This window comes from Nomascus leucogenys, chromosome 6 (genome assembly GCF_006542625.1).
Source record: "Nomascus leucogenys isolate Asia chromosome 6, Asia_NLE_v1, whole genome shotgun sequence".
Lineage (NCBI taxonomy): Eukaryota > Metazoa > Chordata > Mammalia > Primates > Hylobatidae > Nomascus > Nomascus leucogenys.
This window is the reverse complement of record NC_044386.1, coordinates 95,845,441-95,872,416: the sequence shown is the minus strand read 5'-3', so window position 1 is coordinate 95,872,416 and position 26,976 is coordinate 95,845,441. Positions and strand designations below refer to the sequence as shown.

The 26,976-nt window shown below is 39.5% G+C and overlaps 1 protein-coding gene across 8 annotated transcripts in view; it reads left to right on the top strand.

The window, feature by feature from the left end:
* The window catches only part of SCAPER (S-phase cyclin A associated protein in the ER), a 562,100-nt gene that overhangs the window by 474,154 nt on the left and 60,970 nt on the right, over window positions 1-26,976 (top strand). For all 8 annotated transcript variants that reach the window (XM_030814840.1, XM_030814838.1, XM_030814836.1 and 5 more), the window contains one exon: window positions 405-637. In XM_030814840.1, the coding sequence (XP_030670700.1) occupies window positions 405-637 (233 nt within the window). The remainder of the gene's footprint in view (window positions 1-404; window positions 638-26,976) is intronic.

Genomic DNA, 26,976 nt, shown 5'->3' with positions numbered 1-26,976 from the left:
CACTGTAATAAGAAACAGTGCTGTCATTTTATCTGTTTTCTGAGTTCATTTAAATTTTTAATATAATTTATTAAGTATTGAATACTTAGTGTGCCTGTGCATGTTCTAAGCATTTTATATGTATCAGCTCATTTAATAATCACAAAAATTCTATGATACAGGTACTCTCATTATCCTTGTTTTATAGATGAGAAATTGGAATTTTGAAATAATAACCTCATCCAGGGACATCAGGTACTGAGGGTAAAGCTCAGATTTGAACTTGCAGTCTGATTTCAGAGCCAACACTCTTGAACATTTTAGATTGTCAAAATTACTTATGATTCCAGAAATGTTCTAAACTCTCTCTGCCCATTTTTGGTGGTTTTATTGAAACATATTTACTGTTCCTTTTTTTCGTCTAGGTTTATGTTCCAGATGAAAATAATACTATTTTGGGAAAAAGTACAAATAAACAAGTTTTTGAAGGCTTGACAACTGGACTTCTCAAAGTCAGTGCTGTGGTTTTGGGCTGCCTGATTGCCAATCGACCAGATGGAAACTGCCAGCCAGCTACCCCAAAAATACCAACACAGGAAATGAAAAACAAACCCTCACAAGGTGATCCTTTTAACAATCGAGTTCAGGACCTTATCAGGTAAAATTGCTAGAGTTCTTAAAACTTTGTTCTTTGTTAAAAAACTATATTAAAATAATTTAAATCTCAAGGCCCATGTGATGGCAGTGGTTCTCACAATGCCATTCACACATTCCTGGTAGAGAATACCAAAAATACCTTGTAAATGTTTCTCAGATTTATCACCTTTACTCCATTACTGCTATTAATACTTTACTTCAGATATTCAGGCTCTTGCAGCAGCAGACAGCATGTCTGTCTGTCTCTCCCCCACCTTTTAAAAATAAGTTCTTTTTCCTAATTATGAAAGGAATACATGCTCAATGATAAACACAGTTTGGAAAACACGGAAGAGCACAATGGATTTTTTAAAACAGTTTTGTAGACAGAAAATTATTTTAATGAAAAGTAATATAGGTAGAGCTCAGGTATCATTCTTGGTTGTTTTCTTGTTGTTGTTGCTGTTGTTTTTTCTATCACCCAGTCTGGAGTGCAGTGGTGCAGTGCAACCTCTGCTCACAGCAACCTCCGCCTCCTGGGTTCAAGCAATTCTCCTGCCTCAGCCTCCCAAGTAGCTGGGATTACGGGCACATGCCACCATGCCTGGCTAATTTTTGTATTTTTAGTAGAGATAAGGTTTCACCATGTTTGCCAGGCTGGTCTCGAACTCTTGACCACAAATGACCCGCCCACCTCCGTCTCCCAAAGTGCTGGGATTACAGGTGTGAGTCACCGCACCTGGCTTTTCTTGATATTTAGATATGTGATGTTAGAATGTGTTCTGCTAGAGCTTTTACAAGTTTCTTGATGTCAACTCTTTCCAACTGAAGGAATTTCTGAGAATTCCCCTATCTCAGTTCATCTCTGGTTATAAATTCGGTTCAGACTTAAAACAACAATAATAGCTACCATTTATAGAGTACCCATTATAGTATAATACCTTACACCTAGTAGGTTAACCTTATAGGGTTATACCTATAGTATAGTATAGTAACCCCTTTAAGTGTAAGGTATTGTAGTAGAGGCTTTGCTGCCCTGTAAGTGTAATATTTCTAACTCAAACTTTGTAGGTGAGGAAATTGCTCAGAGAAGTTAAGTACTTAGCCCAAGGTTATGTAATAAATAAGATTAAAAGTAGGTAGGAGAGCTGAGACTGGAACTCATGTCTAGCTGGACTCCCAACACCTGTATGCTTTCCACTAAACAAATGTGACAATTTCTGACACCTGTTCAAGGTCAGCCCTGTTTCCTTCTAAGGTCACCTTCTCTCCAGGGAAATTTACTCCTACTTTGGCATCTGAACTCATTTACCTTCGTTAATTTTTTATTTCCCAACAGTTTCATCTGGTGTTAATCAATTACCTGTTCCATCTATCAGCACCTCTTCTGTGTTCTGCACTGATCTCTGGCTCCCCAAATCCATGCAGTTTGTTGCTCTCTGAAGCTTATGGTTGGTTAACAAGAGAACAAGAATGCACTCCTCTGTATTTCCTTCTTTTACAGTTCATAAATTTCTTCTGCTTTCTTGTAGTGCCTTCTTGGGAACAGTTGTTTCACTCAGTAGCTTCCTTACCCTTGATTACTTTGTTCACTTACCCCTTCTATCTGCCTGTCCTCTTTCCTCAGTGTATTTATTACTGGAGAGCACCAGGCCCTTTGGGCCACAACCATTTATCTTACAGCACTTGACTTTTAGCCTCCCTGGCCTTTCTCTCAGTTGCATGATCCCATTCAATTCCCCATGTCTTTTTGGTCGTTGTAGAGTTTGCCCTCTCTGCTGACGAATGTCATTCTGTCCCTGTATTCTCCCTTGGGCTACCCTGTGATGCAGCAACCCTGCATGCTTGTCATCCAGACAACTTAGCCACATGCCTTAGCTGTGATGAAGCGGAAGACCCATTCAAATGCTTCATCGCAATTCCAGTGGGCCTTCCAGGGGGAAATACATACATTTTCACATATATTATTATAATTACCAAATTCTTCTTTTAATACCTTCCTTTAGGAGGTATTTTCCCCCTAATACCTTCCTCCTTTAGGAAGGTGGTAATCTGCCAAACCAAATAACTCATGTGACTTAAAAACGATGATTGACAACCATACTGCTTCAAAAAATACCATGCCAGTCTTTCTCTGATTTGAACCACTGTTGTTGAATATTGTTTTCTTACAGATAATGCATTGTTATTTGGCTTGGTGAAGACTGTGTAAAACCGCAAACCATATTTCACATCTGCCTAGTTTAGCAGACAGTGCATTTTTTTTTTTTTTTGCTAATCATTTTCATACTTGCCTTCTCACCTTCCCAGATATGAACTGACAAGAAGTCTCACTCCACTCCCTGTTACAATCCGGGCATTTTTGTCAGTTGTGAAATTGAGTAGAAAGGGCTCTAGTACAGTCTTTGGAGCTGTTCTCTGGCTGTATCCCTGAAGTAGAGCAGGAGCAGATTCTGATATCTGTCCCTTCCTTCCCCTTATCTGGCATAGGAGAGGTAGGAACATATCTAAGAGACATGAGATCATTACAGTATTTATTCTTATTATTTTATTTGTTTCAGTCAAGTTTCTGCATCTAAGCCATTCTTGGAAATATTTTTCAATTCAAAGTATGGCCACCCGTACTAATTTTGTGCCAGACACTGTAGAAGGACGTGTCAAAAATTTAAAAAGACTTTTACAGCATATCCAACTAATTTTACTTTACTATTAGACATCTGAATTTATTTCATTTTTAATTTTTTTAATTGGCATATTGTAACTGTATTAGTCTGTTTTCACACTACTGTTAAAGACATACCCAAGGCTGAGAAAAAAGGAGGGTTCCACATGGCTGGGGAGGCCTCACAATCATGGCAGAACACAAGGAGGAGTAAGTCATGTGTTGCATGGGTGGTGGCAGGCAAAGAGAGAGCTTGTGCAGGGGAACTCCTCTTTGTAAAACCATCAGATCTTTTGAGACTTATTCACTATCCCAAGAACAGCACGGGAAAGACCTGCCCTCATGATTCAGTTACCTCCCACCAGGTCCCTCCCAAAGCACATGGGAATTCAAGCTGAGGTTTGGGTGGGGATGCAGCCAAACCATATTATTCCACCCCAGCCCCTCCCAAATCTCATGTCCTCACATTTCAAAACCAATCATGCCTTCCCAACAGTTCCCCAAAGTCTTAACTCATTTCAGCATTAACTCAGAAGTCCATAGTACAACGTCTCATCTGAGACAAGGCAAGTCCCTTCTGCCTATGAGCCTGTAAAATCCAAAGCAAGTTAGTTACTTCTTAGATACAATGGAGGTACAGGCATTGGGCAAATATACCCATTCCAAATAGGGGAAATTGGCCAAAACAAAGGGGCTACAGGCCCCATGCAAGTCCAGAATCCAACAGGACAGTCAGATCTTAAAGCTCCAAAATGATCTCTTTTGACCCCATGTCTCACATCCAGGTCACACTGTTGCAAGGGGTGGGTTCCTCATGTTGGGCGGCTCTGCCTGTGTGGCTTTGTAGGGTATAGCCCCTCTCTTGGCTGCTTTCATGGGCTGGCATTGAGTGTCTGCAGTTTTTTCCAGGCACGTGGTGCAAGCTGTCAATGGATCTACCATTCTGGGGTCTGGAGGACAGTGGCCCTCTTCTCACAGCTCCACTATGTGGAGCCACAGTAGGGACTCTGTGTGGGGGCTCTGACCCCAAATTTCCCTTCCACACTGCCCTAGCAGAGGTTCTCCATGATGACCCCTCCCCTGCAGCAAACTTCTGCCTGGGCACTCAGGCATTTCCATACATCCTGTGAAATCTAGGCAGAGGTTCCCAAACTTCAGTTCTTGACTTCGGTGCACCTGTAGGCTCAACACCACATGGAAGCTGCCAAGGCTTGGGCCTTCCATCCTCTGAAGCAACAGCCCAAGCTGTATCTTGGCCCCTTTAGCCGTGGCCAAAGTGGCTGGAAGTCAAGGTACCAAGTCCCTAGGCTGCACAGAGCAGGGGGGCCCTGGGCCTGCCCCACTAAACCATCTTTTCCTCCTAGGCCTCCAGGCCTGTGATGGGAGGGGCTGCCATGAAGACCTCTGACATGCCCTGGAGACATTTTCCTCATTGTCTTGGGGATTAACATTCAGTTCCTTGTTACTTATGCAAATTTCTGCAGTGGGCTTGAATATCTCCTCAGAAAATGGGATTTTCTTTTCTATCGCATAGTCAGGCTGCAAATTTTCCAAACTTTTATGCTGTTTCTCTTTTAAAATTGAATGCTTTTAACAGCACCCAAGTCACCTCTTGAATGCTTTACTGCTTAGAAATTTCTTCTGCCACATACCCTAAATCATCTCCCTCAAGTTCAAAGTTCCACAGATCTCTAAGGCAGGGGAAAAATGCTGCCAGTCTCTTTGCTAAAACACAGCAAGAGTCACCTTTGCTGCAGTTCCCAACAATTTCCTCATTGCCATCTGAGACCAGCTCAGCCTGGATTTCATTGTCTTTATCATTATCAGCATTTTTGGTCAAAGCCATTCAACAAGTCTCTTAAGAAGTTCCAAACTTTCCCACATTTTCCTGTCTTCTGAGCCCTCCAAACTGTTCCAACCTTTACCTGTTACCCAGTTCCAAAGTCACTTCCAACATTTTCAGGTATCTTTTTAGCAGAGCCCCACTCTACTGGTACCAATTAACTGTATTAGTCCATTTTCACACTGCTGATAAAGACATAACCAAGACTTGGAAAGAAAAAGAGGTTTAATGGACTTAAATTTCCAGATGGCTGGGGAGGCCTCACAATCATAGTGGAAGGCAAGGAGGAGCAAGTCACAACTTACGTGGATGGTGGCAGGCAAAGAGAGAGTTTGTGCAAGGGAACTCCTTTTTATAAAAAACCATCAGATCTCGTGAGACTTATTCACTATCATGAGAACAGCGTGGGAAAGACCTGATTCATGATTCAATTGCCTCCCACCAGGTCCCTCCCACAATACGTGGAAATTCAAGATGAGATTTGGGTGGGGACACTGCCAGACCATATCAGTAACTATACAAACTTACTGAGTACATTTTGATGTTTTTGTGTATATATTGTATAATGATCTGATCAGGATACCTATTGTGTTCATAACCTCATATATTTGTCATTTGTGGTAAGAACATTCAGAAGCCTCTCTTCTAGGGATTTTGTAATATACAACACTTTACTGTTAACCATAGTCACTCTACTATGCAATAGAACACCAGAATTTATTCCTCCTATCTAATTGTAGCCTTGTACCCATTGACCAACCTCTCTTCCTCCTCTCTTCTTCCCCCACCCCCTCCTCAGCCTCTGGTAACCACTAGTATACTCTCTGCTTCTGGATACCAACTTCAACTTCTCTTTTTTGATTACACACTTGAGTGAGATCATGCAGTATTTGTCCTCCTGTACCTGGTTTATTTCACTTAGCATGAAAACCTCCAGGTCCATCCATGTTGTAATAAACCTCAAAGTCCATCCATGTTGTAAAAAAGAAAGATTGCATTCTTTTTTATGGCTAAATAGTATTCCATTATGTGTGTATACCACACTTTATCCTTTAATCCACTGAAGAACACTTAGGTCGGCTGCATATCTTGGCTATTTTGAATAGTGCTGCAGTAAACATGGGAGTGTAGATACCTCTTTGACATGCTGATTTCATTTCTTTGGATTTATAACCAACAGTGGTATTGCTGGATCATACAGTAGTTCTATTTCCATACTTTTACATGATGGCTATACTAGTTTACAATCCCACCAGCAGTGTTTAAGTGTTTCCTTTTCTCTATATCCTCACCAATGTTTGTTTTGTCTTTTTTGTTTTGTTTTGTTTTGTTTTTTGAGACACTGTTGCCCAGGCTGGAGTGCAGTGGCATGATTATGGCTCACTGCAGCCTCAACCCCCCAGGGTCAAGCAGTCCTCCAAAATCAGCCTCCCAAGTAGATGGGAACTACAGGTGCAAACAACCACACCCAGCTAATTTTTTTTTTTTTTTTTTTTTTTGGAGATGGAGTTTTGCTCATGTCACCCAGGCTGGAGTGCAGTGATGCGATCTCGGCTCACTGCAACCTCTGCCACCTGGGTTCAAGTGATTCCCCTGCCTCAGGCTCCCAAATAGCTGGGATAACAGGCACTTGGTACCACTCATGGCTAATTTTTGTATTTTTAGTACAGATGGGGTTTCACCATGTTGGCCAGGCTGGTCTCGAACTCCTGACCTCAGGTGATCCGCCAGCTAATTTTTTAATTTTTTTTATAGAGACAGGGTCTCACTATGTTGTCCAGGCTGGTCTTGATCTCCTGGGCTCAAGCAATCCTCCCACCTCAGCCTCCCAAAGTGCTAGGATTAGAAGCATGTGTGACTGTACCCAGCATCTTCTTTTGTCTTTTTGATAATAACTATTCTAACTGAAGTGGGCTGGTATCTCATTGTGGTCGTAATTTGCATTTCCTTGATGATTAGTGATGTTGAGCATTTTTTCACATACCTGTTGGCCATTTGTATGTCTTCTGAGAAAAGTCTATTAAGATCTTTTGTCCCTTTTTGAATTGGGTTATTTAGTTTTTTTACTGTTGAGTTATTTAAGTTTTGTATATATTCTAGATATTAACCTGTTATCAGATGTATAGTTTGCAGATATTTTCTCCCATTCTGCAGGTTGTCTCTTCACTCTGTTAGTTAACTTTGCTGTGGAAAAGCATTTTAGTTTGATATAATCCCCTTTATCTATTTTTTTGATATGTTAATTGTGGTTTTAAGATCTTATTTTTAAACTCCTTGCCTGACTCAATCTTGTGAAACATTTCGTCTGTGTTTTCTTCTAGTACATTCATAGTTTCAGGTTTTACATTTACATTTTTAACTTATTTTGAGTTGGTTTTTGTATTGGTGAGAAGTAGGGTTCAAGTCTCATTTTTCTGCATGTAGATACCCAATTATCCCAGCACGATTTATTGAAGAGACTCTCATTTCCCCCATTGCATGTTCTTGGCAGCTTTACCAAAAATAAGTTGGTTGTCAGTGCATGAATTTATCTCTGGACTCTTTATTTTGTTCCATTGGTCTATGTATCTGTTTTTATACCAGTACCATGGTGCTTTAATAACTATAGTTTTGTAGTACATTTTTAAGTCAATTAATATGATGCCTCCAGCTTTGTTCTTTTTGCTCAGGATTGCTTTGGCTATTCAGGCTCTGTTTTATTTTGGTTCCCTATGAATTTTAGGATTGTTTCTTGTTTTTGTGAAGAATGTCATTGGTATTCCGATAGAGTTTGCATTAAATCTGTAGATTGCTTTGGGTAGTATGGCCATTTTAACAATATTAATTATTCTAATCCATGAACACAGGATATTTTTCCATTTATTTGTGCCCTCTTTCTTTTTATAAAAAAAATTCTTGGGTGGTTCCAAGATGGCCAAATAGGAACAGCTCCAGTCTACAGCTCCCAGTGTGAGTGACATGGAAGACGGGTGATTTCTGCATTTCCAACTGAGCAAATGGCACACCAGGAGATTATATCCCACGCCTGGCTCAGAGGGTCCCACGCCCACGGAGCCACACTCATTGCTAGCACAGCAGTCTGAGATTGATCTGCAAGGCGGCAGCGAGGCTGGGGGAGGGGTGCCTGCCATTGCTGAGGCTTGAGTAGGTAAACAAAGCGGCCAGGAAGCTCGAACTGGGTGGAGCCTACCGCAGCTCAAGGAGGCCTGTCTGCCTCTGTAGACTCTACCTCTGGGGGCAGGGCACAGCCAAACAAAAGGCAACAGAAACCTCTGCAGACTTAAATGTCCCTGTCTGACAGCTGTGAAGTCAGTAGTGGTTCTCCCAGCATGGAGTTTGAGATCTGAGAACGGACAGACTGCCCCCTCGACTGGGTCCCTGACCCCCGAGTAGCCTAACTGGGAGGCACCCCCTAGTAGAGGCAGACTGACACCTCACACGGCCGGGTACCCCTCTGAGACGAAGCTTCCAGAGGAATGATCAGGCAGCAACATTTGCTCTTCAGCAATATTTGCTATTCTGCAGCCTCCACTGCTGATACCCAGGCAAACAGGGTCTGAAATGGACCTGAGGAAACTCTAACAGACCTGCAGCTGAGGGTCCTAACTATTAGAAGGAAAACTAACAAACAGAAAGGACATCCACACCAAAACCCCATCTGTATGTCACCATCATCAAACACCAAAGGTGGATAAAACCACAAAGATGGGAAAAAAACAGAGCAGAAAAGCTGAAAATTCTAAAAATCAGAGCGCCTCTCGCCCTCCAAAGGAACACCGCTCCTCACCAGCAATGGAACAAAGCTGGATGGAGAATGACTTTAACAAGTTGAGAGAAGAAGGCTTCAGACGATCAAACTTCTCCAAGCTAAAGGAGGAAGTTCGAACACACTGCATAAAAGCTAAAAACCTTGAAAAAAGATCAGACGAATGGCTAACTAGAATAACCAATGTAGAGAAGTCCTTAAGTGACCTGATGGAGCTGAAAACCGTGGCATGAGAACTACGTGGTGCGTGCAGAAGCTTCAGTAGCCGATTCTATCAACTGGAAGAAAGGGTATCAGTGATTGAAGATCAAATGAATGAAACGAAGCGAGAAGAGAAGTTTAGAGAAAAAAGAGTAAAAAGAAATGAACAAAGCCTCCAAGAAATATGGGACTATGAAAAGACCAAATCTGCATCTCATTGGTGTACCTGTAAGTGACAGGGAGTATGGAAACAAGTTGGAAAACACTCTGCAGGATATTATCCAGGAGAAATTCCCTAACCTAGCAAGGCAGGCCAACATTCAAATTCAAGAAATACAGAGAAGGCCACAAAGATACTCCTCGAGAAGAGCAACTCCAAGACACATAATTGTCAGATTCACCAAAGTTGAAATGAAGGAAAAAATGTTAAGGGCAGCCAGAGAGAAAGGTCAGGTTACCCACAAAGGGAAGCCCATCAGACTAACAGCTGATCTCTCGGCAGAAACTCTACAAGCCAGAAGACAGTGGGGGCCAATATTCGACATTGTTAAAAGAATTTTCAACCCAGAATTTCATATCCAGCCAAACTAAGCTTCATAAGTGAAGGAAAAATAAAATCCTTTACAGACAAGCAAATGCTGAGTGATTTTGTCACCACCAGGCCTGCCCTACAAGAGTTCCTGAAGGAAGCACTAAACATGGAAAGGAACAACTGGTACCAGCCACTGCAAAAACATGCCAAATTGTAAAGACCATCGATGCTAGGAAGAAACTGCATCAACTCACGAGCAAAATAACCAGCTTACAGCATAATGCAGGATCAAATTCACACATAACAATGTTAACCTTAAATGTAAATGGGCTAAATTCTCCAATTAAAAGACACAGACTACCAAACTGGATAAAGAGTCAAGACCCATCAGTGTGCTGTATTCAGGAGACCCATCTCACGTGCAGAGACACACATAGGCTCAAAATAAAGGGGTGGAGGAAAGTCTACCAAGCAAATGGAAACAAAAAAAGGCAGGAGTTGCAATCTTAGTCTCTGATAAAACAGACTTCAAGCCAACAAAGATCAAAAGAGACAAAGAAGGCCATTACATAATGGTAAAGGGATCAATTCAACAAGAAGAGCTAACTATCCTAAACATATATGCACCCAATACAGGAACACCCAGATTCATAAAGCAAGTCCTTAGAGACCTACTAAGAGACTTAGACTCTCACACAATAATAATGGGAGACTTTAACACCCCACTGTCAACATTAGACAGATCAACGAGACAGAAAGTTAACAAGGATATCCAGGAATTGAACTGAGCTCTGCACCAAGCAGACCTAATAGACATCTACAGAACTCTCCACCCCAGATCAACAGAATATACATTCTTCTCAGCACCACATCACACTTATTCCAAAATTGACCACATAGTTGGAAGTAAAGCACTCCTCAGCAAATGTAAAAGAACAGAAATTATAACAAACTGTCTCTCAGACCACAGTGCAATCAAACTAGAACTCAGGATTAAGAAACTCACTCAAAATTGCTCAACTACATGGAAACTGAACAACCTGCTCCTGACTGACTACTGGGTAAATAACAAAATGAAGGGAGAAATAAAGATGTTCTTTGAAACCAATGAGAACAAAGACACAACATACCAGAATCTCTGGGACACATTTAAAGCAGTGTGTAGAGGGAAATTTATAGCACTGAATGCCCACAAGAGAAAGCAGGAAAGATCTAAAATTGACAGCCTAACATCATAATTAAAAGAACTAGAGAAGCAAGGGCAAACACATTCAAAAGCTAGCAGGAGGCAAGAAATAACTAAGATCAGAGCAGAACTGAAGGAGATGGAGACACAAAAAACCCTTCAAAAAATCAATGAATCCAGGAGCTGGTTTTTTGAAAAGATCAACAAAATTGACAGACTGCTAGCAAGACTAATAAAGAAGGAAAGAGAGAAGAATCAAATAGACACAATAAAAAATGAGAAAGGGGATATCACCACCGATCCCAAAGAAATACAAACTACCATCAGAGAATACTATAAACACCTCTACGCAAATAAACTAGAAAATCTAGAAGAAATGGATAAATTCCTGGACACATACACCCTCCCAAGACTAAACCAGAAAGAAATTGAATCCCTGAGTAGACCCGATAACAGGCTCTGAAATTGAGGCAATAATTAATAGCCTACCAACCAAAAAAAGTCCAGGACCAGATGGATTCACAGCCAAATTCTACCAGAAGTACAAGGAGGAACTGGTACCATTCTTTCTGAAACTATTCCAATCAATAGACAAAGAGGGAATCCTCCCTAACTCATTTTATGAGGCCAGCATCATCCTGATACCAAAGCCTGGCAGAGACACAACCAAAAAAGAGAATTTTAGACCAATATCCCTGATGAACATTGATGCAAAAATCCTCAATAAAATACTGGCAAACCGAATCCAGCAGCACATCAAAAAGCTTATCCACCATGATCAAGTGGGCTTCATCCCTGGGATGCAAGGCTGGTTCAATAAACCAGCAAATCAATAAACGTAATCCAGCATATAAACAGAACCAAAGACAAAAACCACATGATTATCTCAATAGATGCAGAAAAGGCCTTTGACAAAATTCAACAGCCCTTCATGCTAAAAACTCTCAATAAATTAGTTATTGATGGGACATATCTCAAAATAATAAGAGCTATTTATGACAAACTCACAGCCAATATCATACTGAATGGGCAAAAACTGGAAGCATTCCCTTTGAAAACCAGCACAAGACAGGGATGCCCTGTCTCACCACTCCTATTCAACATAGTGCTGGAAGTTCTGGCCAGGGCAATCAGGCAGGAGAAAGAAATAAAGGGTATTCATTTAGGAAAAGGGGAAGTCAAATTGTCCCTGTTTGCAGATGACATGATTGTATATTTAGAAAACCCCATTGCCTCAGCTCAAAATCTCCTTAAGCTGATAAGCAACTTGAGCAAAGTCTCAGGATACAAAATCAATGTGCAAAAATCACAAGCATTCTTATACTCCAATAACAGACAAACAGAGAGCGAAATCATGAGTGAACTCCCACTCACAAGAGTTTATTCTCTTGCTTCCAAGAGAATAAAATACCTAGGAATACAACTTACAAGGGATGTGAAGGACCTCTTCAAGGAGAACTACAAACCACTGCTCAGCAAAATAAAAGAGGACACAAACAAATGGAAGAACATTCCATGTTCATGGATAGGAAGAATCAATATCGTGAAAATGGCCATACTGCCCGAGGTAATTTATAGATTCAATGCCATCCCCATGAAGCTACCAATGACTTTCTTCACAGAATTGGAAAAAACTACTTTAAAGTTCATATGGAACCAACAAAGGGCCCACATTGCCAAGACAATCCTAAGCCAAAAGAACAAAGCTGGAGGCATCCTGCTACCTGACTTCGAACTATACTACAAGGCTATAGTAACCAAAACAGCATGGTACTGGTACCAAAACAGAGATATAGACCAATGGAACAGAACAGAGCCCTCAGAAATGATAGCACACATCTACAACCATCTGACCTTTGACAAACCTGACAAAAACAAGAAACGGGGAAAGGATTCCCCATTTAATAAATGGTGCTGGGAAAACTGGCTAGCCATATGTAGAAAGCTGAAACTGGATCCCTTCCTTACACCTTATGCAAAAATTAATTCAAGATGGATTAAAGACTTAAATGTTAGACCTAAAACCATAAAAACCCTAGAAGAAAACCTAGGCAATGCCATTCAGGACATAGGCGTGGGCAAGGACTTCATGTCTAAAACACCAAAAGCAATGGCAACAAAAGCCAAAATTGGCAAATGGGATCTAATTAAACTAAAGAGCTTCTGCACAGCAAAAGAAACTACCATCAGTGTGAACGGGAAACCTACAGAATGGGAGAAAATTTTTGCAATCTGCTCCTCTGACAAAGGGCTAATATCCAGAATCTACAAAGAACTCAAATTTACAAGAAAAAAAAACCCCATCAAAAAGTGGGTGAAGGATATGAACAGACACTCATCAAAAGAAGACATTTATGCTGCCAACAGACACATGAAAAAATGCTCATCATCACTGGCCATTGGAGAAACGCAAATCAAAACCACAGTGAGATACCATCTCACACCAGTTAGAATGGCGATCATTAAAAAGTCAAGAAACAACAGGTGCTGGAGAGGATGTGTAGAAATAGGAACACTTTGACACTGTTGGTGGGACTGTAAACTAGTTCAACCATTGTGGAAGACAGTGTGGTGATTCCTCAGGGATCTAGAACTAGAAATACCATTTGACCCAGCCATCCCATTACTGGGTATATACCCAAAGGATTATAAATCCTGCTGCTATAAAGACACATGCACACATATGTTTATTGTGGCACTATTCACAATAGCAAAGACTTGGAACCAACCCAGATGTACATCAATTATAGAGTGGATTAAGAAAATGTGGCACATATACACCATGGAATACTATGCAGCCATAAAAAAGGATGAGTTCATGTCCTTTGTAGGGACATGGATGAAGCTAGAAACCATCATTCTCAGCAAACTATGGCAAAGACAAAAAACCAAACGCCGCATGTTCTCACTCTTAGGTGGGAATTGAACAATGAGAACACTTGGACACAGGAAGGGGAACATCACACACTGGGGCCTGTCATGGGGTGGGGGGAGCCGGGAGGGATAGCATTAGGAGATAGACTTAATGTAAATGGTGAATTAGCAGCTGCAGCACACCAGCATGGCACATGTATACGTATGTAACAAACCTGCATATTGTGCACATGTGCCCTAGAACTTAAAGTATAATTTAAAAAGATTTCTTCTTATAGTTAACAATGTAGAGATATTTTATCTTGTTAAGTTTATTCCTAGGTATCTTATTTTTGTTATTGTAAATGGAATTGCTCTCTTGATTCTTTTTCAGGTCATTCATTATTAATGTATGGAAATACCACTGATTTTTGTATGTTGATTTTCGTATCCTGCTAATTTGCTGAATTCATTTATTCTAAGAATTTTTTGGTGGAGTCTTTAGGATTTTCTGTATGTAAGATCATGTGCCAGGTATAGTGGTGTGCATCTGTAGTCCCAACTACTCAGGAGCACAGGAGACTAAGGCAAGAGGATCTTGAGTCCAGGAGTTTGAGACGAGCCTAGGCAACATAGACCCCGTCTCTATATAAAAAAAAAAAAAAAAGGAAAAAACATCTATAGAGGGGTGAAAGTGGGCATCCTCGTCTCATTCCTGATCTTATGACATTAGCTGTGGGTTTGTCTTAAGTGACTTATATTGTGTTGAAGTATGTTCCTTGTATACTGAATTTGTTGAGAGTTTTTTCAATGAAAGAATGTTGAGTTTTGTCAAATTGTTTTTCTGTGTCTCTTGAAATGATCATAAGGTTTTTGTCTTTCTTTCTGTTAATGTGGTGTATCACATTTATTGATTTCCATATGTTAAACCATCCTTTCATCCCTGGGATGAGCCCCACTAATTACAGTGAATGATCTTTTTAATGTGCTAGTGAATTTAGTTTGTTAGTATTTTGTTGAGAATTTTTGCATCTGTGTTCATGAAGTATACTGGCTTGTAATTTTCTTTTGTTACATGTTTGTCTGGTTTTGAAATCAGAGAAATGCTGGCCTCATAAAATAAGTTCCTTTCTCTTTAATTTTGAGAGGTTTAGTTTGAGAATTAGTATTAGTTCTTTTTTTTTTTTTTTTTTGAGACAGAGTTTTGCTCTTGTTGCCCAGGCTGGAGTGCAATGGCGCAATCTCGGCTCACCACAACCTCAACCTCCCAGGTTCAAGCGATTCTCCTTCCTCAGCCTCCCAAGTAGCCAGGATTACAGGCGTGCACCACCTCACCTGGCTAATTTTGTATTTTTCGTAGAGACAGGGTTTCTCCATGTTGGTCAGGCTGATCTCAAACTCCTGACCTCAGATGATCTGCCCACCTTGGCCTCGCAAAGTGCTGGGATTACAGACATGAGCCACCGTGCCCAGCCGAGAATTGGTATTAGTCCTTTAAACATTTAGCAGAATTCAGCAGTGAAAACTTCAAGATCCTGGGGTTTGTTTTTTTTTTCATTTCTTTTCTTTTTTTTTTCTTTTTGAGACAGAGTTTTACTCTTGTTGCCCAGGCTGGAGTGCAATGGTGCAATCTCGGCTCACCACAACCTCTGCCTCCTGGGTTCAAGCAATTCTCCTGCCACCTGTAGGTGGGTCCTAGGGTGTTGGTTGGGTATGGTGTGTTGGCTTTGGTTCTGAGTGGACTTAGTGGCATGGTCTGTGTACAGTTTCTTCAACTGTAATTTTCATCAGCAATGTCTGTGTTTGCCTCGGTAGCCTGGGCTGCAGGAATTTGAATAGTCACAGACATTGTAGCCTAGGGGCAGTGGCACTGGGCTGGTTGTTGGGCCAGGTACATGTTCGTGCAGAGGTCTGAGACACTATCTGGCAGATTCCCCAGGAAGGCAGCAGCCACAACCAGGCTGGCTTCAAGACTGGGTTCAGGCATGTGCAGGTGTGGCCAGCTATGTGGCTATGCAGTAGTCTCTCTGGGGAGGCAGGGCCATCACTGGTCCAGCTCTCAGGCCAGATGCAGGCACAGCAGGCCAACCAGCTGTTCGGTGGCTTCACCACAGTGCAGGTTTGCCTGTTCCATTGTTGGGTGGGATGCCACCTGGGTTCAGACACTGGCATCTCAGTAATTTTGTCTGGCCTAGGATCCAGCCAGCTACAGTTATAGTGATGCAAGCACCCATGTGAACATGGTGAAATGGCAGGGCCTCAGAGATGGAGAGAGTCAGTTGCTACTGGCCCCCAGGGCAGGACATACTCTACCAGTGGGTCTGGTTCCAAGATGATCTGTGGTGTGACAACTTAGGTTACAGAGGTGGGGAGTGCCCAACATGGGATCCTGCTCTGAGAGAGTTCAGGTTTACAAATCCCCAGCTACTCTCCAAACTAGATTTGGGTCCTATGAGTACTGAGAGATTCTCCTGTAGCAAGATTTGCTGGCATTTGTGGTGGCAGTGAGGACTGCTGGGAATCTCCAGCTTACTTTTTCCCTGTAAGAAGCCCTGCCTGACTCTGAGCTAATCTCAGCAGGGAAGACAGTGTGGCAGAGGCAGGATGCCTTACTCCCCTGTCTGTGGTGGTATCCTGGGCTTTAATGTTCCACAGAGATTTTGCTGCCCCTCTAGTATTCTCCAGTGTACTTCTTCAGTCACTACAGTCAAAATATCATTATTTGCTTGTTGTTTTGGTCACTTCCTGTTGGGGTGGAGGGTGACAACCACCAGGCAACTCTAATTCATCTTGCTGACATCCCTTGACCACATTAATCTCTGAATTTTTTTTTTTTTTTTTTTTTTTTTGAGATGGAGTCTTGCTCTGTCGCCAGGCTGGAGTGCAGAGGCGCGATCTTGGCTCACTGAAACCTCTGCCTCCCGGGTTCTAGCCATTCTCCTGCCTCAGCCTCCCTAGTAGCTGGGACTATAGGCGCACACCACCACACCCAGCTAATTTTTATATTTTTAGTAGGGACAGGGTTTCACCATGTTGGCCAGGATGGCCTTGATCTCTTGACCTCGTGATCTGCCCACCTCAGCCTCCCAAAGTTCTGGGATTACAGGCATGAGCCACCACGCCTGGCCACCAGCCTTTTAGAATCTAAGTTATCAAACATAAGACATGTATTCAAGGAGAAATTTTAGCCTAGCACTTTCCTGGCCACCACACCCTGACCACATATCTAGCCACCAGGATGTACCACAGGTACCTCAGACTCCATAGTTCAAAGCTTAATACATTATCTGTCCACCCAAAGGAGCTCCTCTTCCTGTGTCCTCTGACCTTATCAATGACAGCAATGTCCTATTAAGTTACTTAAGCTAGATCTCTGTCTTTTACCAAACCAATATCCAGTTAATCCTCCAGCACCTATTGATCCTGCCTTGTAAATATTTTTCAAAACTCTCACCCTCACTCCATTGCTATTTCTTTACTTCAGGTGTTCAAGCTGTCTTGCAGCAGGAGATGATGTATCTGTCTCTCTACCACCATCTTTTAAAATAAGTTCTTTTTTCTAATTATGAAATTACTATGTGCTCAATGACAAAAATAATTTGGAAAACACAGAAGAGTACAGTTTTTTGTTTTTTTGTTTTTTTAACACACACAGACTATCTTTAATTCCACCACCCAAAGATCATTACTGGGTTTGTGTTTTTTAGTGTATATATATGTAGTTATTTTATTTAAATATAATACCTATAAATACTCATTTAAGAAATGTGCTTTTTTAAACTTTATTTTTTATCTTTTTAGAGACAGGGTGTGTGTGTGCTGTCACCCAGGCTGGAGTGCAGTGGCATGATCATAGCTCACTGTAACTCACCTCCTGGCCTCAAGCAGTCCTTCTGCCTCAACCTCCAGAGTAGCTGGGATTACAGGTGCAAGCCACCACACCCAACATATCATATACTTTTTTAATTCACTTTTTCAAGTCCATAGAAACTTGTAAATTAATTTTTGCTGGTTTTCCAAATATTTCACTACTTAGGAATGATTTGCTTCAGGTAACCTATTATTACACATATAAGTGTATTTTAGTTTTTTACTTTTTCAGATAACACTGAACATCTTTGTATGCTCCTCTTTTCCTTTTTTTTTTCTGTTTTCATACAGTTGATTATTTTCTTATGATAGATGTTGAAAAGTAGAATTTCTGGGTCAGAGAATATACCTTAAGAATTTTGATCCATATTGCCAGATTGACCTACACAAAGAGTACCCATGAGTATGTCCTTGTACCCTCAACCTAGACAGTATTGGGTATCATCATTCTTTTTAAACCTTAGCCAAACTGAGAGATGAAAATATTTAACTTTTTTTTTCTTGAGATGGAGTCTTGCTCTGCCACTCAGGCTGGAATGCAGTGGCGTGATCTCAGCTCACTGCAACCTCTGCCTCCTGGGTTCAAGTGATTCTCCTGCCTCAGCCTCCTGAGTAGCTGGGATTACAAGCATGTGCCATCTCGCCTGGCTAATTTTTGTACGCTTTTTTTTTTTTTTTTTTTAGTAGAGGCAGGGTTTCACCATATTGGCCAGGCTGGTCTTGAACTCCTGACCTCTAGTGATCCACCTGCCTCGGCCTTCCAAAGTGCTGGGATTACAGACGTGAGCCACCGCGCCCAGCCAGTATTTAACTTTTATATTGCTAGTGATGGGGAATATTTTTTAATGTTCACTGGCCGTTTTTATTATTTTGTAAGTTGCTTCCTTATGTACTTAGCCCATTTTTCTACTGTTAGAGGTGTTGAAATGTTTTAATTATAAAAGTGATTTATATATTCAGAACATTAACCCTTCATCTTAATATTGCAAATGCTTTTTCATACTTAGTCATTATTGCCATTTTTAATATTTAAATTTTCTATTATTTTATTATGAAATATTGTCAACATACACAAAATAAAATTATAGATATCTGTGTACCAACAATTGTTAACTGATAAGATTTTCCATATTTGTCTTAGGTTTAGATCTTTTCCTTGTTGTTAAGAAACCAACTGTTGCAGATACAACTGCCTCCCCCTCCCCTTCCCTATCCTTTCCCCTTACGCTCTGCCAAGTGGTAAATCACTGTTAAGAGTTTGTGTATATCGTTTCATGTATTTTTTATATGTGTGTATGTGTGTGTATCTGTCTCCATAAACAACGTATTCTACTTTTAATGGTTTTTTAAATTTACATAAATGCTATGATATTATTTTGTCAATTGTTATTTTTATGCAATTAAACATGTTTTAACTTTTTTTATATTTATGTTGATCGTATAGATCTAGCTAATTCATTTTAACTGCTCTTCGGATTCTATTCTGTGAATAAATTCCCAAATTTATCCATTTTCTACCTCAGGGCAATAGTTTATTCCTTTTGACTATTTCAAGCAATGAGGTAGTAAATGTCTTTATAAAAGTCTTTTTCTGTACTTGTACAGAGTTTCTCAAGGGTATATACCTAAAGGAGTAATTTATGGATGATATAATAAATGCATGTTCAACTTTTATCAGAAAATACTGTTAAATATTTGCTGACAAAAATTTATACCAAATACCAAAAAAGTTGATACCTTAAAACCAAAATCTGACAAAGATATTCAACAATTTAACACCAAGTTGTTCTTTAAAGTAATTGTACCAATTTTAGTTCCCATCATCAAAAAAATTGCAGTTTCCATTTCCCCATATCCTTGCTAGTGTTTTTGTCAGTCTGATAGCTATGCAATGTTTTGTTTTTGTCGTCTTCATTACACTGACTTTATCACTAGTGGGGTTGAGCATTGTTTGTCAGTCATTGTATCAGTCTGGATTTAGTTGTAGAAAATGAAGCCATTGTAGCTATTTTAAGCAGAAAAGGATATAAAACAGAGAATTAGGTGCTTAAAAAATCGTTGAAAGGACTGAAAGAGCAAATTCTATCAAATAAACTTAAGTAAACACATAAAGCTAATGACTACTATACTGAACAACATAATTCTATATTCTTAATTTTTTTCCAGTTCTAACAATTAGCAAAATAGGAGTGTTAAAAATCTCCAGCTGTGACTATGAATCTGTCTCCATGTAATTAGTATGATTTTGCTTCATGTATTTTGAAACTCTATTAGACTGTTATGTCTTTCAGATGGCCCTTTTATTATTATTCCTCTTTATTGGTGTTAAATACTCCTTGCTTTGAAGTCTAGTTTGTTTCATATTAATTTCTCACATAACTGTTTGGTCTTTTCCATCCTTGACAATTTTTTTTTCCTTTAAGCACTTTAAAGATGTCATTCCGGCCGGGCGCGGTGGCTCACGCTTGTAATCCCAGCCCTTTGGGAGGCCGAGGCGGGCGGATCACGAGGTCAGGAGCTCGAGACCACGGTGAAACCCTGTCTCTACTAAAAATACAAAAAATTAGCCGGGCGTGGTGGCAGGCGCCTGTCGTCCCAGCTACTCGGAGAGGCTGAGGCAGGAGAACGGCGTGAACCCGGGAGCCGGAGCTTGCAGTGAGCCGAGATTGCGCCACAGCACTCCAGCCTGGGTGACAGAGCGGGACTCCGTCTCAAAAAAAAAAAAAGATGTCATTCCATGGTCTTCTGGCTTCCATGGTTTCTTATAAGAAATTGGCCTTCATTTATGTCGTTTTTCCCCTGTAGGTTGTGTCTTTTTTTTCCTCCAGCTGCGTTCAAGATTTTTTATTTATATTTGAGTTTCAGCAGTTTGACATGATCAGCTTCAGTGTAGTTCCCATTGTACTTATTCTGCTTGAGGTTTTCTGAGCTATTTGAACAGTAAATTGATGTTATTCCACCAGAACAGAAATCTACTTTCTTTAACTTTCCACAAAGAAAACTCTGGGTACAGATGGCTTCACTTCTAAATTCTACAAAGCACTTAAGGGAGAAATAATGGCAATCGTACACAAACTCTCTCAAGGGAGAGGAGGGAATACTTGCCAGCTTGTTTTATGATGCCAGTATAACCTTAATACCGAAATCTGACAAAGATATTCCAAAAAAGAAAATTACAGATCAACATTCCTCGTGAACATAAATGTAGCAATTGTTAACAAAATATTAGCAATTAAATTCAGCAATATATAAAAGGATCATGACGATATGAGATTTATTCTAGGAATGCAAGGTTAGTTTTAACATTTAGAAATTGCCATATTAACTTATCAAGAACCATGAAAGTTCATAGATTTTACCCTTTTTGCAAGCTAACAAGTTAGCCCACACAGTTTAATGGATGCTGGCAAAAGATACAAGACTGCTAGTCAGAGACAAGGGACCTCATTACTCACAGACAGCAAGCAATTTGAACTTTATGTTCTCATCAGTTTTTCTTACCCCCAGGTCCCACAGAAACAACACAGGGTGGGCCCAGATGGATGCTGCACGTGCAGTGAGTTTACATCACAGCCGAGGAAACCCCACAATCTTAGGAAACCCCAATCTTTAAAATGGGCTAAAAATAGATCTGTTCAACCTTTGCCTGGGAGGTAGACACTATCTTTACTATACTGCACAGCCAACATACCTGACCTTTGCTCTAAAGGAAGACATCATCACCATTTTCCAAGACCATTCCCTATACATTCTGGAAAACAGTCTAGAACAAAAGCTGTTAGTCTGTTAGTTCATCTGCTCACAAGACATGCAAAAATGTGGGACCTTTTGAGGATTATCTCCTGGCACTGACCTCAACAAAAGGAACCTATGATCATCTTCGTAGATGCAGAAAAAATGAAAAAAAAAATGTAACACCACTTCATGATAATAAAATAAACAGCAAATTAGGAATAGATGGGAAAAACAGCTAAATCATACATAATAATAAACAGTTTTTCTTTAAGATTAGGAATACACAGACTATTTACCCTCATCACTTCTATTCAGCATTGTATTGAAAGTTCTAGCTAATTCAGTAAGAAGCGGAAAAAGAAAAGGCATAAAGTTTGTAAAGGACAAAATAAAACTATTGTTATTTGCAGTCTCATGATTGCACGTATAGAAAACTATGTAATCTACCAAGAAAAAGATGACTATTTAATAGAACTGATAAGTAAGATTTAAGCAAGGTTTGAATATACAAATATAACTTACGCAAAAATCAGTTGTATCGCTATGTATAGCAACAAATAGAAATCAAAATTTAAAAAACAATACCATTTATAAAAAGCATCAGAAAATATCAAATACTTCTGAGTAAATCTCATGAAAGTAAAGCAACACCTTTATAAAGCATTATCGAGAGAAATTAAAGACCTAAATAAACGGAGATGTATATAATATCCATGGATCAGAAGACTCAATATTGCTAAAACATTATTTTTCCCCAAATTAATTTATAGACTCTCTGCAATCCTAATCAAAATCCCAGCAGGCTTTAGAAATAAATTTGCAAGTCAGCTCTAATATTTATATGGAAAAGTTAAGGCTCTAACACAGCCAAAACAATTTTGAAAAAGAATTAAGTCAGCGGACTTGCCTGATTTGGGGACTTACTACAGAGTTATGCTAATCAAGACAGTCTGGTATTGGTATAAGATTGATCAATAGGTCAAAATGGAATTGAGGGCACAGAAATAGACCCACACAAATACGGTCCAATTATTTGGGGTGGGGGAGCTGCTTAGGCTTTGAAAAAAACATACACAATTTTTTAGAGCAGTTTTTAAAGTTCACAGCAAAATTGAGTGGAAACTATAGAGTATTTCCATAAACCCCCTGGCCACACATATGTACAGCCTCCAGTAGCCCTCATTAGAGTGGTACATTTGTTACAGTCAGTGAACCTACATTGATGTCATTATCGCCCTAAAGTCCATAGTTTACATTAAGGTTCACTCTTGGTGTTAAATATCTTACGGATTTTGACAAATGTATAATGACATGTATTCATCAGTACAGTATCATATAACCCCATCTATCATTCCTCCTTCCCCCACAACCTCTAGCAACCTCTCGTCAGTTGATTTCTGATCAAGGGATCAGATTAATTTAATAGGGAAAGGAAAGTTCTTTTAATGAATGGTGCTAGAACAACTGGATATCCATATGGAAGAAAAGTAACCTCTTGTTATATACAAAATTAATTTGAGATGGATCATAGATCTAAACACAAAAGTTGTGACCATAAGACTTCTAGCAGAAAATATGGGACTATATATATCTTTGCAATCATGGAATGGGGAAAGATTTCTTTGGATACAAATATGCAAATAACTGTTTAACACATGGAAAGATACACAAATAACTACTTAGCACATGGAAAGGTGTTCAGTATGTTAGTTATCAGGGAAATGCAAAATAAAATTATACCAAGATACTGTTTCAAATCCAATAAAATGGCTAAAATAAAAAAGATTGATGATACCAGATGTTGGTAAGGATATAGAACAACTGGAGATCTAATACATTGTTTCTGGGAGAATGAAATGAAATGACCACTTTGAAGAACTCTAGCAATCTGTAAATTTAAACACATCTATTCTATGACTCAACAGTTCTACTCTTAGGTATTTACCCAATAGAAATGAAAACACATGTTCACAAAAAGACTTTCCCATGGATTTTCATAGCAGTCTTATTTATAATAACCAAAGACTGTAAATAACATATACATCCATCAACAAGAGGAGGAACAAACAAATCATAGCATACAGATTGAGTATGCCTTAATCTGAAATGCTTGAGACCAGAGTGTTTTGGATTTTGGATTTGGGTGGGGAGGGGATTTTGAGTATTTGCATTATACTTGCCAATTGAACATCCCAAATCTGAAAATCCAAAATCCGAAAAGCTCCAATGAGCATTTCTCTTGAGCAACATGTTGATACTCAGAAAGTTTTGGGTTTGGGAGGATTTTGTATTTTCAGGTTGGTCATGCTCAACCTGTATTCATACAGTGGGATACTAATCAACAATAAAAAGAAAGGAATTAATGTCCCATGCACCAACATGAATAAATCTCAAAAACATCATGCTTAGCCAGAGACAGATATAAAAGAGAACACTTTGAATGATTTCCTTTAGATGGAGATAGGAAAGGATTGGATAGAAAACAAGGGAACTTTCTGTGATGATGAGTATGTTCTATATCTTGTTTTTATTGATGGTTATGTAGATTTATGTGGTCTTCAAAACTTGTCAGACCAAACACTTAAGTTTTGTGCATTTATTATTTGGAATATATCTCCAGAGAAAGCAGTTGAGTATTAATCACAATGAAAGCAGAGAGAAAGGACAAAGGTTATCACAAATGTGATTAGCAAGAAGACGAGATGTGAAGGATAGACAACAGAATTAAAATGTTGAATAATTTATCTCAAATGAGGTAACAGGAGAAGTACAACAGAAAAAAAAAAAAAAGCAAGAATAGAACACTTCTAAACTGAAGGAAAACATTCTTTAGCCATATATGAAGGAACCAACTTTACTAGTGGGGTAGATATAAAGAGGCTGAGACTCAGGTCAGGCCTTGTTTCTAATATCACACAGTAACTTAGCCTGATAGGATGTGACCTTGACCAAACTATAGCAATAACAATTAGAGTGGGAGCAAGAAGGATTTAGGACTATTTTAGAGGTAGAATTAGCTTCTGTCTACCTCAGCCTTGGGCCTTGTCTACCTAATGAATTCATTTAAAAATATGAAGATGCCACCTCTTTTGAGAAGCTAGCCCTGGCCCATTAAGCCAAAAAATGGCACTTCTGCTATATGGTAGTAATACTTTGAACATACCTCTATTATAGAATTAATCATAGTAATGTAGAAATTATGTGTCAGCTACAATGTTAAGAAGTCCTTAAGGTTAGCATCAGCATCATACTTAGAAATGAGTGGATGAATGCATGATTACAAATGGTTATCTTAAAATTTCTTGCATTACTGTGAGATGAATAACGACATTCATTTGGACAAGAATAGTGGGAGAAGGAGATTTCAGAAGAGATAATGAGGTGTTATTTGAACATACAAATATAGGGGTGCCTTGGGACCCCCAAGGGAAAATATTCATAAACTAGTACTTTAAGAAAGAAGTTCAGAAAAGAAGTAGGTCAGATGCCATGGCTCATGCCTATAATCCCAGCACTTTGGGAGGCTGAGCAGGGCAGCTCGCTTGAGTCCAGGAGTTCAAGACCAGACTAGGCAACAAGGCAAAACCCTGTCTCTACAAAAAAAAAAAAAAAAAAAAAATTAGCCAGGCCTGATGGCATGCACCTGTAGTCTCAACTACTCAGGAGGCTGAGGTGGGAGGACCCTTGAGTCCAGCAGTGAGCCATGATTGCGTCACTATACTCCAGCCTGGGCGGCAGAGTGAGACCCTGTCTCTAAAAGAAAAACAAAAGTAGGCCTTGAGATAGAATTAGGAATTATTATTAACATATCGAAGATAGTTGAAACCATGGAATTGCATGACTTTACTAAATTTAGTTCAGGGATAGAACCCTAATAAGCAGCATTTTGGTTGGAATGTGAGAGTGGATAGGTAGACAAAGATGGACAAAGAAACAATAACTCATTTTAGTTTTTTTTTAATAGATTCAGGGGGTACATAATACATGGATATATTACCTAATGGTGAAGTTTGGGCTTGTAGTGAACCCATCACCCAAATAGTGAATATTGTATACACACACAAACACACACGTATGTATATGTTTCTAAATATCCCTTTCTGTTTGTAAAGTCCAATGACAGAAAGCTGCAAAGGGACTCATTTTAAATTTCAAATGGCAAAGCAAATGGAGAGACCCATTTACTGTATCATTTACAGCAGCATGTTTCTTTCCCAGGATGTGTGTTCCAAGAAGACTAGGAAGTTTTCTGTATTAAAGCTTTTCATCCTGGGTGTGGTAATAGTCTCAACATTATAATTTCAACCTAACAGTTACAATGCAAAAGATACATTGCTTTTGACCCCAGTATTCATTAGAAAGTTCCATATTCTTCCCTCAAAACGATGAGATTGACAAAATGAATTTCTCTACACTGACCTTTTAGAGCCATTTAGTTTAAGCATCTTCTTAGCCAGTCATTTAAAGATTGTCCATGCAGTTTTCAAGACATAGGCAATTTAGAAAAACATTAGACCGACTCATTAGTAGGCACCGTAGATGGCCCAGTAACCATAGGAGACGATACTCATAAAGGACCAACTACTCAACAAGTGGTTGTTTTAGTTTGCCTTGGCTTTACAATGCTTTTTCTCTCTTTGATCATTTTGTAGTCTTTCCTCCATTCTGGCTGTTTCAAGGAGGGTACCGGAAACCTAGCTAAGCCATTTTCATCTTGAGACTACATGGTTTTGAAGCTTTGTGTGATCACTTTAGACCTCAGTAAGGACCAAAAAAATGCCACAGAAAAGCAGTGAATTCAGTGCAAAGGACCCTCTTATCAGGAGTCAGAAAACCATAGAACGTTCCAGCTGTCTTGCTTGAGCTTATGTGTTGCCTTTCTTGAGCATCAGTCTCCTTGTCTATCAAATGGAGATAGTCATACCAACCTCCACATAGTGAACTGGGTTTTCTCATACCTTGCTGGTAAGACTATAAATTGATTTCATGTTTCTTGAATATAGTGTGGCTATGTATATCAAGAGCCCTAAAAATATGCATACCCTTTGACTCAGTAATTCCACTTGTGGAAAATAGTCTGAAATCTGGCAAGGTTTTCTACTTAAAATGTTCAGCACAGCATGGTTTATAGTAAGGAATATTGAAAATAACCAAAAGTTGCAAAAACATTCCACTGGTAGAATATTATTCAATCATTAAAAATGATGTTTATGTATCCAGTCAGACCTCTAGAACCTAGATCATTTTACAGGAAATAAATAGTTCCAAAAAATGTTATGTGACACCACAGGGATGTAATCAGCAAAATTCAACTTGTGGGGAAGTGTATAGGATAAACAACCAGGTTTCGTCAACAAATACATACATTTTCAAAGGGGGTTTAAAAAGGTGGAGGGTAGCTAACAGATTAAAAAGAGACTTAAGTCATATTAACCAGTCACAATGTGTGGTTCTTGCTTGGATTCTAATTTATTTATTTATTTTTTTAAAGCCAAAAATGCTTTTATTTATTTATTATTATTATTATACTTTAAGTTTTAGGGTACATGTGCACAATGTGCAGGTTTGTTACATATGTATACATGTGCCATGTTGGTGTGCTGCACCCATTAACTCGTCATTTAGCATTAGGTATATCTCCTAATGCTATCCCTCCCCCCTCCCCCCGCCCCACAACAGTCCCCAGAGTGTGATGTTCCCCTTCCTGTGTCCA